The 14586-nt window shown below is 45.7% G+C and overlaps 1 protein-coding gene across 6 annotated transcripts in view; it reads right to left on the minus strand.

Annotated features, from left to right (window-relative positions):
* Nucleotides 1–306: 306 nt before the first annotated feature.
* LOC149367815 (putative 4-coumarate--CoA ligase 3) overlaps nucleotides 307–14586 on the minus strand; it is a 113566-nt gene continuing 99286 nt past the window's right edge. For 5 of the 6 annotated variants that reach the window (XM_089557583.1, XM_089557577.1, XM_089557566.1 and 2 more), the window contains 2 exons: nucleotides 2768–3037; nucleotides 307–533 (listed from right to left, as the gene is read on the minus strand). In XM_089557583.1, coding sequence (XP_089413709.1) covers nucleotides 415–533; nucleotides 2768–3037 — 389 coding nt within the window. In that variant the 3' untranslated portion in view covers nucleotides 307–414. The remainder of the gene's footprint in view (nucleotides 534–2767; nucleotides 3038–14586) is intronic. The other variant, XM_089557572.1, reaches the window with a different exon arrangement.

Consider the following 14586-nt stretch of genomic DNA (forward strand, 5'->3'; position numbering starts at 1 on the left):
ACACTGTGGGCAGTGTTTCCCACAAAGTAAATAAGCCATGTTTGTGCTATCTGTAAGACCCTTATTAAGGGCTTCAAAAATAATAGCGACCACACGCACTCATAAGGGCAGCCCCCTGCCCTTCCCTTCCGTGGGCTACCCGCTTTGTAAAAGCATGAAAAAATTTTCTTCGTACAGACTGTGGCGTACTAAACAAGCCCTTTTCGGCTTAATGGCAGCATTTTTTCTTCTTTAACCGTCACTTTTCGCTGCACTGAAATTGTTGCGAAGGGTAGTAAGAATGGCTGTAGCAGGCTGACACACGTATCAGAGTAAACATTTAATAAAGATTCCTGCTTCAAGCACCGGACGGTAGGGGCAGCAGCACAAATGTCGCAGCGCGCCCGAGATGCCCTCCTTTGACTTCGTTGACTGCTATGCTCCCACAAGGGAGCGGACCAGAGCCGGTCGGTTGATTTTGGACGTCTCCGTCTTTGGCAAAGAATCCACAAAAAAGACACCACCGTAGAGGTGCTTGTGGACGGCGAGGTTACCTGCGCAAACAGAGAAAAGAGGATGTTTAGGAGCACACAGTGTCGGCAGTAGCTTACTAATCATCATCATCATCATAGTGAGTATACCCACCGGCAAACAAAGCCCCCTCCCATATGCCTGCGATTATCCCTGTCCTGAGCCAGCTACGGCCACACTATCCCCGAAGACTTCTTAACCCTTCATAATCTTATCCGCCCATGTAACTTTCTGCCACCCCCCTGCTAAGCTCCAGTCTCGTGGTATCCAGCCCGTTACCCTTCACGACCGTCGGTTATCTTGCCTTCGCATTGCATGCCCAGCTCAAGCCCATTTATTCTCCAATTCGATTAGGTTGTCGTTAACCCGCGTTGTTGGCTGACCCACTCCGCCCGATTCCGGTGTCTTGACGTTACACCTATCTTTTTTTTTTTCACAGCTCCCTGCGCTCTCTTCAATTTCGGTTCAACTCTTTTCTTTTGTCCACACGTTTCTGGCCCATATGTGAGGACCTGGAAGGTGCAGCTGTTATGCAATTTTATAATACCTGATAGTGGTAAACTGCCGTTCATGACCTTAGAGAACCTGCCAGATGCTTCCCACCCCATTCGTACAGTTATTTCGCACTTGAAGCAGTAGATTATTAGCTTGTAATCTAGAGTGCACGTGTCAGTCTAGCGTAGGAAACCAGTAGAATTATTATTACCTAAAATCAGTATGAGGGATCTTAATTGGCTACCTCATGGCCGAAAAAATAGCGCACAGCCGAAAAAAGTAATAGTACTCAAAAATAAAAGCGCGGACATCCATCATAGTTTATTGGAAAAAGCCTAAAGCAAGTAAGTGCTCCCAGTTGGTTCCGATTTCAGGGGATAGGAGAAAATGCCTCTTTGCGGATGTACCATTATCAGGAGAACTGAAAAAAGAAACAGCAGATAGGCGCTCATACGCCACTACTATTGATTATTTTTGAAGAACAGTAATCGTTTGTTCCTTCCAGGATGAAAATCACCTTGCGATAGCTATTTTTTATTGTTGTCTTGCATGGTTTCTTGTGGATATCGCCATCGGATGCATGCACTCCTCTTTTTAACAAAAGTAATGTCCTCTATTCGCATAAACGTCTGTTAAAAAGAGGAACACCTGTGACATATCGTATCCACAAGAACAGTGACACGTGGGTGAGCACTCACTTTCTCTTGAATCATAATAGAGAAATTAGGTATCTGGATTCTTATCTGTAAACCATACTGTATATTTTTTGGGAGGTGCTTGCACTTCGAGTTGTAGACTGAGTGTATATTAACCATGCCTTTTTTAACAAGCATCTAGTTGTTAGCAACGATTCCCTTTCCGCCTTCCCTTTTCGCGGCGCTGAGTGTGCAGAGAGGCGGTGGGAAGGCAATCAGTGTAAAACGGAAATTGCAACTAATATTACTGGCGATGATTTGCCGCATCACGTCTGTGGCTACCTATTCATTTCTTCGTTTCTCCGGATGTACGTGGCAGGCAGTGCTGGCATGCGTGAATATAAAGCATACCCACGCTGTCACAGAAATGCTTTGCGCTACCGTGCGCGCTGGACAACCAGCTGGCGTCGCTGCTGACAACGATGAGCAAAGCTGCACTTCGCTGCACTTCGCCTTACCTTCGCCCGCTTTCTGCACGGGGTAGTGCTTCGGAGCCTAACCATCGGGAGGCTGCCGTTCGACAGTTAATATAAAATAGTGGGTTGTTGTACACATAGGGCAGTATATGAGATGCTGTTTTTGAGTTTATTCGCACAGTTGGAACAGAGCAATAAGAGTCTTGGTCGAAATAGGAACGAGTAATAGAAGCCATGACATTTGGCAGCGCACTACACAACGTCAACGTCCGGTCTTCATGCATATCCTAGAACCCGTAAATTCTGCATGTCGCTGCAATCTGCGAAGAAGGCTGATCGTCGAGGCTATTACAAGACATGTGCCCAGTCAAACTTTTGGGATTCCGCTGTCCATATCGTGCAGCCGTAAAGAATCTTTCTGTATAGTGCGGCACGTGCTACGATCAATTCATTTCAACGCGAAAATGGCATGCGGTACAAAGAATGTACAGAAGCGCTTCTATTGCTACTGAATGCAATAATTGTCCGCGGCATTGTTTTGTGCGAGTGAATACCTGTAGCCTGCAAAACAAAACCCCGCTTCATCGCCCCAGCCTAGCGGGTCACCGCTTATGCTGCGCAGATTACTGCAGGGGCCTCCAGAGAACTCACGTTTCACAGTGTCTTTGATGTCCTCGGCGAGCCTCTGGCGGCTGCGTCTGCTCCCTTCTTCCGTAAGAACAAGTGCTGCCGCGGGAACCTCACCAGACTCACTGTGCGGTAGGCCCACCACAGCCACCTCCGCGATCTCGGCGCCGTGTTGCCGAAGAAGTAGCTCTTCGAGCTCGGCCGGAACCACCTGGTTGCCCATACACTTTATCATTTGCTTCAGCCGATCGACGATGTAGAAGCGCCCGTCCTCGTCGTAGTAGCCGCAGTCACCTGCAAAGAGTCGTTGAGCCAACTAAGGAGCGCGCATTTGAAATAACTCCTTGTGGGCCTTTATCTGGCATGAAATGCCAGTGAACAGTGAAGGACCTGCTTGCTTATTAAATACTGTCGTGGCTCGCAGGCGTCAGTCGCTACGTTCAAATATTCATTGTCAGGTTTCTCTTACAAGGACAGAGTCAAGCCTTTCATCCCGCAAGAATGTGTCAGCTTTCCAAGGTCGAACGCCACCCTGAACTTACCGATAGAAAATAAATTACCCTAACAGCTCACCCATTATATATCAGACTAATTTCTTTCAATCTTGCAAGAACGACTGCATATAAGCACGAAGCACTGCAATGACAGACCTTACCGCACTTCTAATGCAGTCTTGAAGCGATGACGTAAGCAGGGAATCACGCGTAAAAGACTTAAAACTAGCTGGCACAGAATGGGAGACGGGCGAACCTCTGCATTCAAAAGATGCAGAAAGAAATTGCCGACGATTACGTTACTTCTTAATGCGAAATTTGAGCGCAGCTCATCAGCTGTTTGAGCTTTTCAATAGATTGAGGCAAAGAATTCGAACAAGACATGTATGTACAATCACAGACAACTTGTTATTTTTCACACATATTCCTTCTTCAAGAAACACTCCACTAACAGTTTTTCGTTGTCATGAACGAAGCTTTGTAGACGGAGAAATAGATGGATATATGCTCGACTTCTGCAAAAATTCCTGGTTCTCAAAGATGAGGTGTGCTGAAGTATTTCGCGAGCTTGTCACATCTGTAGGAGCCGTTACGAGTGAGAGGAACAGGATGTTCTCCCGCATAAGTGGTAGGAAATTCCCGCTTGTCTTTTTATCTACATTAAAGTCCCCACCCACCCTGCCACCCTGGCAGGTGGCAGCGTTTCTGGCCCAACGTTGTCAATGTCAAAGCACGAAGCGCACATCCGTCACTACCATCACGTAGCTTAAAGCATGATGGAGGTGTCCACTGTTCCAAGAGGCCAGTTATGCGCCTTCCCTCTGGTTCAGGTGTCCTCCTGTGTGAGACAGATAATGCACATTTTTTTCCCTCAAAAACCAATTTACAAATTTTACCTTCTGCTTTCCATGTCCCCGATCTATTGGTTTCGCAGCTGTGGGAGGCAGATACTGCGCATTTCCTCTCCTAAAAAAATGCCGGAGACACTTAGAAAATTCTAAAGTGTGCTTGGCGAAAGCATTTTGGTGAACCCACTGCCGCTTCCCTGAACCGCTTGGCGCGGAATCACCGGGCCGCTTCGGACACATGCGTCTCACTCACTCGTCTGCAACGAGATGTCCGGCGAAGGAGCGGTGGTGTAGCTGCCACAGCCGACGCACGCGCTCGTTCTACCGTTACTGTGTGACGTTACGGGTGTTATGCACAGGAGCGCCCCCCACTGGCACGCTGTTTGCTAAGAAAGGGAGGGGGTTGCGCTTTCACCCTCTCCTTTCCAAGCTCCCGCTCCATTGCTTTCGCAGCTTAAAGGGTGATCACTGCTGGTTACAACGGACAAAGGCGACGGCGGTGTCGCGAAAAGCAGAAACGAAGGCACCTAAAAGCTGCGCTCTAAAACGCGACAGCAATGATACTGTCTATCGTATTGTACTGTAAAAGGGACCAGCATAGCCGAAGATGTTAGACGTGCTAAGTATGAAGCTGACTCACAACCCTTGTAGATAACGGGCATGTATTTTGGTGCGCTCTCCAGAAAACGACGCAAACGCATGCAGATGACTGTGCATCCTCGCGAACAACCTGTCCCTGCCCGCCTAAACAAAACCTATGCGACAAACATAAAACATATGAGCCCTAATCACAGCGGAGCTCAAACGCTCAAATGGACGTGCAGTGGTGACGATAACAAAATCATCTCGATCAAAGAGTGGTTCGGAGGAAGTGGGTTTTTTTGCCTGGTTGGCGAAGCCTCGTAAAGTAAAACTCTTTTCTCTCATCATCCTGTTCAAGAGGTACTGTAGTTTAAGGTACACTGTATAAAGAACCTTCCTAATTTTTAATTTCTTCATCAATTTAGAGAACAATGTGCTGGGGTTTTTTAACGAAATATGGTGCTATAATGTTGCTCGAATCAGCTACCGTCATCCCCCCCCCCCCTCGCATGCTACCACTATATCTTTTTAATGAACGCTACAGCCACTCCTTGCTCGCGCAGAGATCCGCAGAAGTGTAATGGTCCACTACGAGATGCACTGAAAGGTGCGAAAAGTAACTTTTTCTATTTCAATTTTTTTCGTTATTGAGTACATTTTTTCACATAATACATATACAACACTGCCTGGAACCCTAGCAAGAAGGCCACCGGGGTGCCTGAGCGGAATTTGTGTTGAAGTGGAAGTTGGGTTTATTTTGGCAACAATACAGTTGTCAAAGAGGTTGACGAAAAGGCAATAATACGCCTGACTTAGTCTCAACCTCCTGTAATATGAGACACGTTATACAGAGCATAGCAAAAAAAAGACAGATACATCATACAGAGGATGGTAAAATAAACAAGTTATATAATGTACATACAGTAGTATGAATAAACACACTCGTTGAATGGAACAGATAAAACTCGCAGGAATTATACATGTTAAAGAAATCACTTAATTACAAGCGCTATGTACATAAAATGCTGAGTCCACAACGAATAATATGCATTTATTAAGACGGTTCTTGAACATTCCTAGAGATGTAGCTTCATTTGTAACTAGGTATGATTTCAGGAAGGTGATTAAGAAGGTCTGCTATGTGGCAAGTCACTTTTTGCGTGCCATAGCTAGTATGGATTTTCTGTTTTATGTATCTTGTGTGGTGGAGGTCGTAATTGTGTTCTCTTGCTAGATACTGCTGTGTGAATGTATCCGCACCCCGTTTTAATTTGGCATAAATAACCATGGCTAACTTTATTCTCACCCCATTTTTCACGGCTAGTGTTTGGTGTTTTTTTTTTCAAGAGCGGTTCCGTGGGGCTTTGGTACAGAGCATTTTCAACCAGCACACAATTCTCTTTTGGAGCAAAAGGCAGCTTATTTTGTTTGTTTGTATAGTTGTTCCCCAGAAAAGTAGACAGTAGTAAAGCCTCGAGTGAACGAGAGCGTAATTAAATACCATTTTTAGCCAGGTGGGCAATAGGTCTCTAAATCTGCATGCAGTTCCAATTGTCCGTGATATTTCGGTTTTTATTTTCTCGTACGTGTGGCGACCAATCCAGAGTTTTTTGGTAAACAACCCTAAGGAAACTTTGCATGTAGACTCGGTCTGAGATGTCACCATAGCATTTAATAGACGTAGAGATGTGAATGGGCTTGCCAAAGTGGATGAAAAATAATATATTTGGTCTTATTCATATTGAACACCATCTCGTTTCTTTTTGCAGCCATAACGAAAGATTTCGAAGCCAAATATCCGTCTCTCTCTCTAGCTTTAGTAGGTTTGGGCCAGAAGAGGATACAGTTGTGCCGTTGGTATATAGTATAATCCATGAAGTGCCTGCTATGTGGATTATGTCGCTGATATATGCCAAAAATAGATACGGGCCGAAAATTAAACCCTGCGGAACACCATATTTTGAGCATCCTGTGTCTGATTTTACTTGGCTTATATTAGTGTATTGCGTGCAGTTGGTTAGATAACTTCTCAAAGTTCATGACAATACCTCTGATGCCAGCATTCCATAATTTATCAATAGTACGTCTTGTTTAATAGTGTCGGACCATTTCCTGAACTCAAGGAATCACACCAGTGTAAAGAATTTATGCTCAAAATTCTCGCATATTTTTGTTTAATTTTTAGCAATGCTTGTTCATATCACTTCCGCTTCTGGACACCGTACTGCTGCTCTGCTATAATCTTGTTAGCATCAAAGAAGCATACAAGTCTGGTGTTTATAATTTGCTCAAACATTTTTGAAAAATCGGTAAGACAGAAATTGGCCGGTAATTATTTAGAGCATTTGGATCTCCTTTTTCACAACCAACAATGGCCCTGGCTTTCTTTAACTGATTCTGAAAAACGCCCATAGATAAGATTAGATTGCATATGTGAGAGAGAGGCTTGCCAACTATTTGGGCAACTTCTTTAATTCCTGATGCTTTTATTTCATCATCCGCATGCACTATTAGTTATTAAGTTCTGGCTTAAGCTAACAATCTCTAAGTAAATTTTGAAGAACGCTTGTCCCCTATCATATGAGTTCTGTTTGTAATCCTACGTCTGGTGTTTTATAATATTTCTTCCTGTTTTTTTTTCTTTTTGACAATGTTGTTCATACAGCAACCTTTTACTTTTGACTGCCTTTATGTTGATCATTCAGGTGTTTTGTAGTGTTTGTCTGTTTTCTTTCTTTCTTCTTTGAAGTTTGGTGTGATCTTTGGCTGTTGTTAAATTGCCCACTCTGCTTGGCCCTCGGGCTGCAGTATTTTGTAAATAAAATAAATAAATAAATAAATATGGGAGACAAGAATATAGAATTCTTAGTGGTTTTAGCGGGATGGGAACTGCATTCAGAAGCACTTGTAGCGGTAGCATTCGATCATACAGGGCTTAAGAAATGCTCATTGAAACTGTTGGCGAGGTTTGTTCATGTGAACGATGGGCATCGAATTATCAGTGGAGAAACTAAACTCATCTCATTTTTTGACGTTAAATCATTGAATATCTGCCATAGTTGCTAAAAGATACGGGCATAATACGCAAATTTTGTTTCATAGAAACGTGCACGCGCTTATCTAATATCAGTGCCTAGCCCATTTATACATTTCTTAAATTCAACTACATGTTCAAGATTTTTCGTTTTTATAAATATGGCGAACCGCTTATCTCGATACTTGACTGTTTTGATAAGCGAGCGATCAATCCACGGTTTTCTCAATTTGTTCATTTCAGTTCGGTAATGGGGAATTCTTGCGCATAAAACTGCATTATTTTGGACAAAAACATTTACTATGCAGTTTAAGAGCCCTTTTTTGCCAAGACATCATTCCAGTCGACTGCAGCAACCAATTTTGGAAAGTAGGAAAATTATGTTAATCAATTTTTCTCTACCTGGTGGCAACGCAAGCGGATGATACATTTTGTGGAAACTTGTGTGGTAAATAAAAATGGGAGGTGGTCAATTATATAAGGTACAAAAACACCAGCTTGCATCTGTTTAATATCCCAGTTCGCAAAACACTGATCAAGCAAAAATTCGTACGTGTTTGTTATTTAGGTCGGCCCATATACAAGATTTTCACAGTCAAATGACTAAAACAGGTTAAAGAGCTGTGCTTGGGAGAGTGTATTAACAATGCATCAGTGTTGTAATCAGCACAAATGATGACAGGCATATGATGTTGCGCGCACTATTCCAATACCTTTTCCAGAAGCCCCGCCGCGGTGGCTCAGTGGTTACGGCGCTCAGCTGCTGGCCCGAAAGACGCGGGTGCGATCCCGGCCGCGGCGGCCGAATTTCGATGGAGGCGAAATTCTAGAGGCCCGTGTGCTGTGCGATGTCAGTGCGCGTTAAAAAACCCCAGGTGGTCAAAATTTCCGGAGCCCTTCACTACGGCGTCCAAATAGCCTGAGCTGCTTTGGGACTATAATAAACCAATAAACCTTTTCCAGATATTCAAGAAAGATACCAACTGAACCGCAGCGAGTCCTCTAAACAGCTACAATTAATGTGCTTATACACTTAATCATGAGGCAATGAGTGTTGTCAGCAATCAGGCAGTATTCTGAGATTAGATTATAATTAATACTGTTCTTGATGCATATAGCGATACCTCCTCCTCCATATTTCTTCGACGTAGCGATACGCACTTATATCCAGTGAAGTGTACTGCATTACAGTCATCGGAAAACTAGGATGTTGAAAGTATGAACTATCGTACTTAAGAACATACCAATAGTGTCCTTCTTGCATCGTAGACTTTGTGCGCTCGCGTGAAGCAATGGAAACTTTGCTGCTGAACTGAAATTTACAGCGGTTGCAAGTAACTGCTAGATGGGCTGGTAATGTTGAGAGCGTGCCTAAAATGTAGAAACCGAGCAGCTGGCTTATCTTATTTCTTCCAGGTCGTCTATATTTTGGCCGGTGCCCCGAAAGACGCGGGTTCGATCCCGGCCGCGGCGATCGAAATTCTAGTAGCCCGCATACTGTGCGATGTGAGTGCAGGTTAAAGGACCCCCGGTGGTCGAAATTTCCAGAAGGCTGCACTACGACGTTCCTTATAGCCTTAGTCGCTTCGGAATGTTAGCCCCCCCCCCCCCCCCCCCCCGCCTTCCGGAACTAAACCAAACCTTAGCCAAAGGCTAGGTATGTATCCGTGCAATAAAATGAAAGAAATCATCGTGGACAATAGCTTTTCTGCAGTATACTAAGAAAATACAGATACAGAAATCCCGCCGCGGTGGCTCAGTGGTTACGGCGCTCGGCTGCTGGCCCGAAAGGCGCGGGTTGGATCCCGGCCGCGGCGGCTGAATTTCTTGAAGGCGATATTCTAGAGGCCTGTTTGTTGTACGATGTCAGTGCAAGTTAAAGAACCCCAGGTGGTCGAAATTTCCGGAACCCTCCACTACGGCGTCTCTCATAGCCTCAGTCGCTTTGGGACGTTAAACCCCAATACACCAAACGAAACCAGATACGGAAATGCAAAAATTGGAAAGTCATCAGTATTAGCATATTATTACAATTTAAATAGTACGCAACAGCTAATTGCATTTAAGAAAGGAGAGGAAGAAGACGCTGCTTGATCTGTTGTCTCCTCAGCTCCGTAATTTGACTAGGTTTTGTCTATTTTCAGCTGAGGCCGGCGGTTCCGGCGGTTCCTGCGGCCACCGCTGCTGTTCCTGTGACCATTGCTGCCGGTTCCTGCGGCCTGTCGGCGGTTTTCCGACCGGTTCTGCAGCTTGGGATACTCCACCCATCGCCCTGCTTCAGTTGGCCGCGGTGCCTGCCCTCACCGGGAGGAAACTGCATGTGTCGATGGATCTATACGAACAGGCCTGGGGTGCGGCCTGATCTCGGTGCATAGAACCGACAACGCCCTTCCTCACCAGAGCAGGATTTGGCCACCCTGGTGTAGTACTTCGCCGCAACCTTCTATGAACAACCCAATTAACCCTCGGCCCTCAGTCCCCAGTGGCTGCGGAGCAGCTAGCCGGGGTGGCGGTCAGACCTGTAACGCAGCGGACGGTGCTAAGAATCATTGGCTCCGGACAGGCGGCCATTGGAAACTGAACCTAGCAACGTTTAACGTAAGAACCTTATCCAGTGAGGTTAGTTTAGCAGTGCTATTGGAGGAATTAGCTGGGATTAATTGGGATGTCAAACGGCTTAGTGAGGTTAGGAGGACAGATGAGGCGTATACAGTACTAAAGGGCGGGCACGTACTGTGCTATCGTGGATTAGCAGATAGACGAGAACTAGGCGTGGGATTCCTCATCAAACAGGATATAGCTGGCAAGATAGTTATATATCATTAACGAGAGGGTGGCAGCTATTGTAATTAGGCTTAATAAGAGGTATAAACTGAAGGTGGTACAGGCCTGCGCGGCCACATCGAGCCATGATGACCAGATCGTTGAAACCTTGTACGAAAACGTGGAATTGGCGATGACCAAAGTGAAATCACAGTACACAATACTGATGGGCGACTTCAATGCGAAGGTAGGCAAGAAGCAAGCTGGAGACCAGGAGGTAGGTGACTATGGCATAGTTTCTAGGAATAGCAGGGGAGAGTTATTAGTAGAGTTCGCAGATAGAAATAATTAACGGATCATGAATACCTTCTTTCGCAGACGAGCCAACAGGAAGTGGACGTGGAAGAGCCCCAATGGTGAGACTAAAAATGAAATAGACTTCATACTGTGCGCTCAGCCTGGCATCGTAGAGGGTGTGGAGGTCCTCCGAAAGGTCCGTTGTAGCGACCACAGAATGGTAGGGTCTCGCATTAGCTTAGATTTGAAAAGGGAGCGAAGGAAATTAGTGAAGCGGAACTCTATTAACGAGTTAGCTTTAAGAGGGAAAGTACAGGAATTCAGGATTTTGCAGCAGAACAGATTTTCCGCTTTAACTGAAGATGACGACCGTAAGGTTGAAACAATGAACAATCGTATCACAGATATCATAACGGAGTGCGCCGTAGAAGTAGGCGGTGGGATGGTTCGACAGGATACCGGGAAGCTATCTCAGGAGACTAAGGATCTGATTAAGAAACGGCAAAACATAAGGACGTCTAGCTCCATAGATAGAATAGAGCTAGTAGAGCTGTCGAAGTTAATAAATAAGCGCAAGGTAGCCGACATCAGGAAGTTTAACATGGAGAAAATCAAGCATGCTCTAAAGAGCGGAGGTAGCTTAAAACCAGCGAAGAGAAAACTAGGCATAGGTAAAAACCAGATGCATGCGATAAGAGACAAAGCGGGCAATGTCATTAGCAATATGGAAAAGATAGTTAAAGTAGCCGAAGAATTTTACACAAATCTATACAGTAGCGAATGTAATCATCAAGTTACTGAGGGAGGCAGTCGAGCACAGCAATGGGACATCCTGCCAGTAACGAAGGAGGAAGTGAAGAAAGCCTTGGGAGCAATGCAGAGGGGGAAAGCACCTGGTGAGGATCAGGTAACAGCAGATTTGTTGAAGGATGGAGGATAGATTGTGCTCGAAAAACTAGCCACCCTGTATACGCAATGCCTTGTGAGCTCGAGCGTACCTAGAGCATGGAAAAACTCTAACATTATCTTAATTCATAAGAAAGGAGACGCCAAGGACTTGAAGAATTACAGACCGATCAGCTTACTGAATGTTGCCTACAAGGTATTTACTAAGGTAATCGCTAATAGGGTCAGGACAACCTTAGACTTCAATCAACCAAATGACCAGGCAGGCTTTCGTAAAGGATACTCGACAATAGACCATATTCACGCAATCAATCAGGTGATAGAGAAATGCGCAGAATATAACCAGCCCCTATATATAGCGTTCATTGATCACGAGAAAGCATTCCACTCCGTAGAAACCTCAGCAGTCATGCAGGCATGGCGGAATCAGGGTGTAGAGGAGTGTTATGTGAAAATATTGGAAGATATTTATAACGATTGCACAGCTAACATAGTTCTCCATAAAGTCAGCGATAAAATTCCAATAAGGAAAGGTGTCAGGCAGGGAGGCACGATCTCGCCTATGCTATTCACTGTCTGTTTACAGGAGGTATTCTAGGGCCTGGAATGCGAACAGTTGGGGATAAGAGTTAATGGAGAATACCTGAGTAATTTGCCATTCGCTGATGACATCGCCTTGCTACGTCACTCGGGACATGAACTGCAAAGCATGATCAATGAGTTAGACAGGCAGAGCGGAACGGTGGGGCTAAAAATAAACATGCAGAAAACCAAAGTAATGTTCAACAGCCTAGCAAGGGAAGAGCAGTTCGCAGTCGGTAGCAAGGTGCTGTAAGTAGTAAGAGAATATGTCTATTTAGGGCAGGTAGTGACAGCTGATCCAGATCATGAGAGGGAAATAACTAGAAGAATAAGAATAGGGTGGAGCGCTTATGGCAGGTTATCTCAGATCATGAATGGCAGTTTACCAATATCCCTCAATAGAAAAGTATACAACAGGTGTATCTTACCGGTACTCACCTATGGGGCAGAAACGTGGAGGCTAACAAAGAGGGTTAAGCTTAAGTTACGGACAACGCAGCGAGCTATGGAAAGAAAAATGATAGGTGTAATGTTAAGAGATCGGAAGCGGGCGGAGTGGGTGAGAGAACAAACGCGCGTTAATGATATCCTAGTTGAAATCAAGAGGAAGAAGTGGGCTTGGGCAGGGCATGTAATGCGAAGGCAAGATAACCGCTGGTCCTTAAGGGTAACGGAGTGGATTCCAAGATAAGGCAAACGTAGCAGGCGGCGGCAGAAAATTAGGTGGGCGGATGAGATTAAGAAATTTACGGGAATATGTTGGCCGCGGCTGGCGAAGGACATGGTTAATTGGAGAGACATGGAATAGGCCTTTTCCCTGCAGTGGGCTTATTCAGGCTGATGATGATGATGAGGAGGAGGAGGAAGCACCTAGTGTACAGGAAATAAGGAATGCATACCTCTGAAGCAGTATTCAAAAATTTCAGCAGTAAGGTCAATATCGACAATAAAAAGGAAGGCAATGAAAAAGGCTCCATGTAACAGACTTTGCGCATTAGGCAGTCATTTCCAAGATGAACTAATTCTTCAATTAAAATCGAACGATCAGACATGGCTAAGAGAGCACAAGGAATCTTATTCCAAATCTTTGATTTGGAATAAGATGCATGCATTTATAATCACGGAATAAGATGCACCCCTGCATGCCGAATGTGATGCTCGCCTTCGTCACAGCACGAAGTAGGGACAAAAATTTCCTCGCGCTGCTGAGCGACTATCAGTTGCGGCACGTACGGGCTTTTTCTTCCACTCTGGAATGAGGGCGACAAAGTCAGTGGTTTGTAGCTTCCCGTCCCGGTCATTTGCTGCTAGCAGAAACGCTTGCACTCGCTTCCATTTCGCACCAATGAATGCCGTGTGAAACCACAAGCTTACACTCGGAAACACTTTTTGAAACCAGAAGCTTATACTTGGCAGCATTTTTTACTTCGCTAGCTGTCAATGTAACAGTTCCCGGCCTCAATGTAGTAGGTATCGCCATTACCATCCAGCGTCCGCGATCGCTTCACCGCTAGTGCACATGGCCAGTGCATCGCTCTTGTAGCAACAGTGTTAGCTATAAGGCTGCATGGTTGTAGCAAGACAGCGATAGACGCCTTGGAACGCTGCAAAAGCTAACAGACTGAATTGGCTCGACCAGTGGGCTCGGCAGCACAGTGATGGCTCCAGCTTACCGACATTTCGTCCTCATGTTGCAGTTCCTCAGCGCGGTACCTCGGTTGCCGCTCTTTGGCTGCCTGGCCGGTGTTCCGCCTTGCCCTGCTGATGCCAGCCCGAAAGACTACCTGTCACCTACCTTGCTGTCTCGGCCTCCCGGAACGCGGTGCCCTTTCGAACTACTACCGGTGGATTACGGCGCACTGCGGAGCAACTCGTCACGACCAACCCAGCCTGACCAACAATCATCCCCATATCTGGAAACCCGATTGCCACACCGTAATCGTTCGACAAGCGTCACAGCCGATCAGGATACAAAGCCAGTTCACCCGGAAGCGCCTTTCAGTGGGCTCGGCAGCACAGTGATGGCTCCAGCTTACCGACATTTCGTCCTTATGTTGCAGTTCCTCAGCGCGGTACCTTGGTTGCCGCTCTTTGGCTGCCTGGCCGGTGTTCCGCCTTGCCCTGCTGATGCCAGCCCGAAAGACTACCTGTCACCTACCTTGCTGTCTCGGCCTCCCGGAACGTGGTGCCCTTTCGAACTACTACCGGTGGATTACGGCGCACTGCGGAGCAACTCGTCACGACCAACCCAGCCTGACCAACAATCATCCCCATATCTGGAAACCCGATTGCCACACCGTAATCGTTCGACAAGCGTCACAGCCGATCAGGATACAA

Source organism: Amblyomma mixtum, chromosome 1 (genome assembly GCF_055824585.1).
Source record: "Amblyomma mixtum isolate Tamu chromosome 1, ASM5582458v1, whole genome shotgun sequence".
NCBI classification, from domain to species: domain Eukaryota; kingdom Metazoa; phylum Arthropoda; class Arachnida; order Ixodida; family Ixodidae; genus Amblyomma; species Amblyomma mixtum.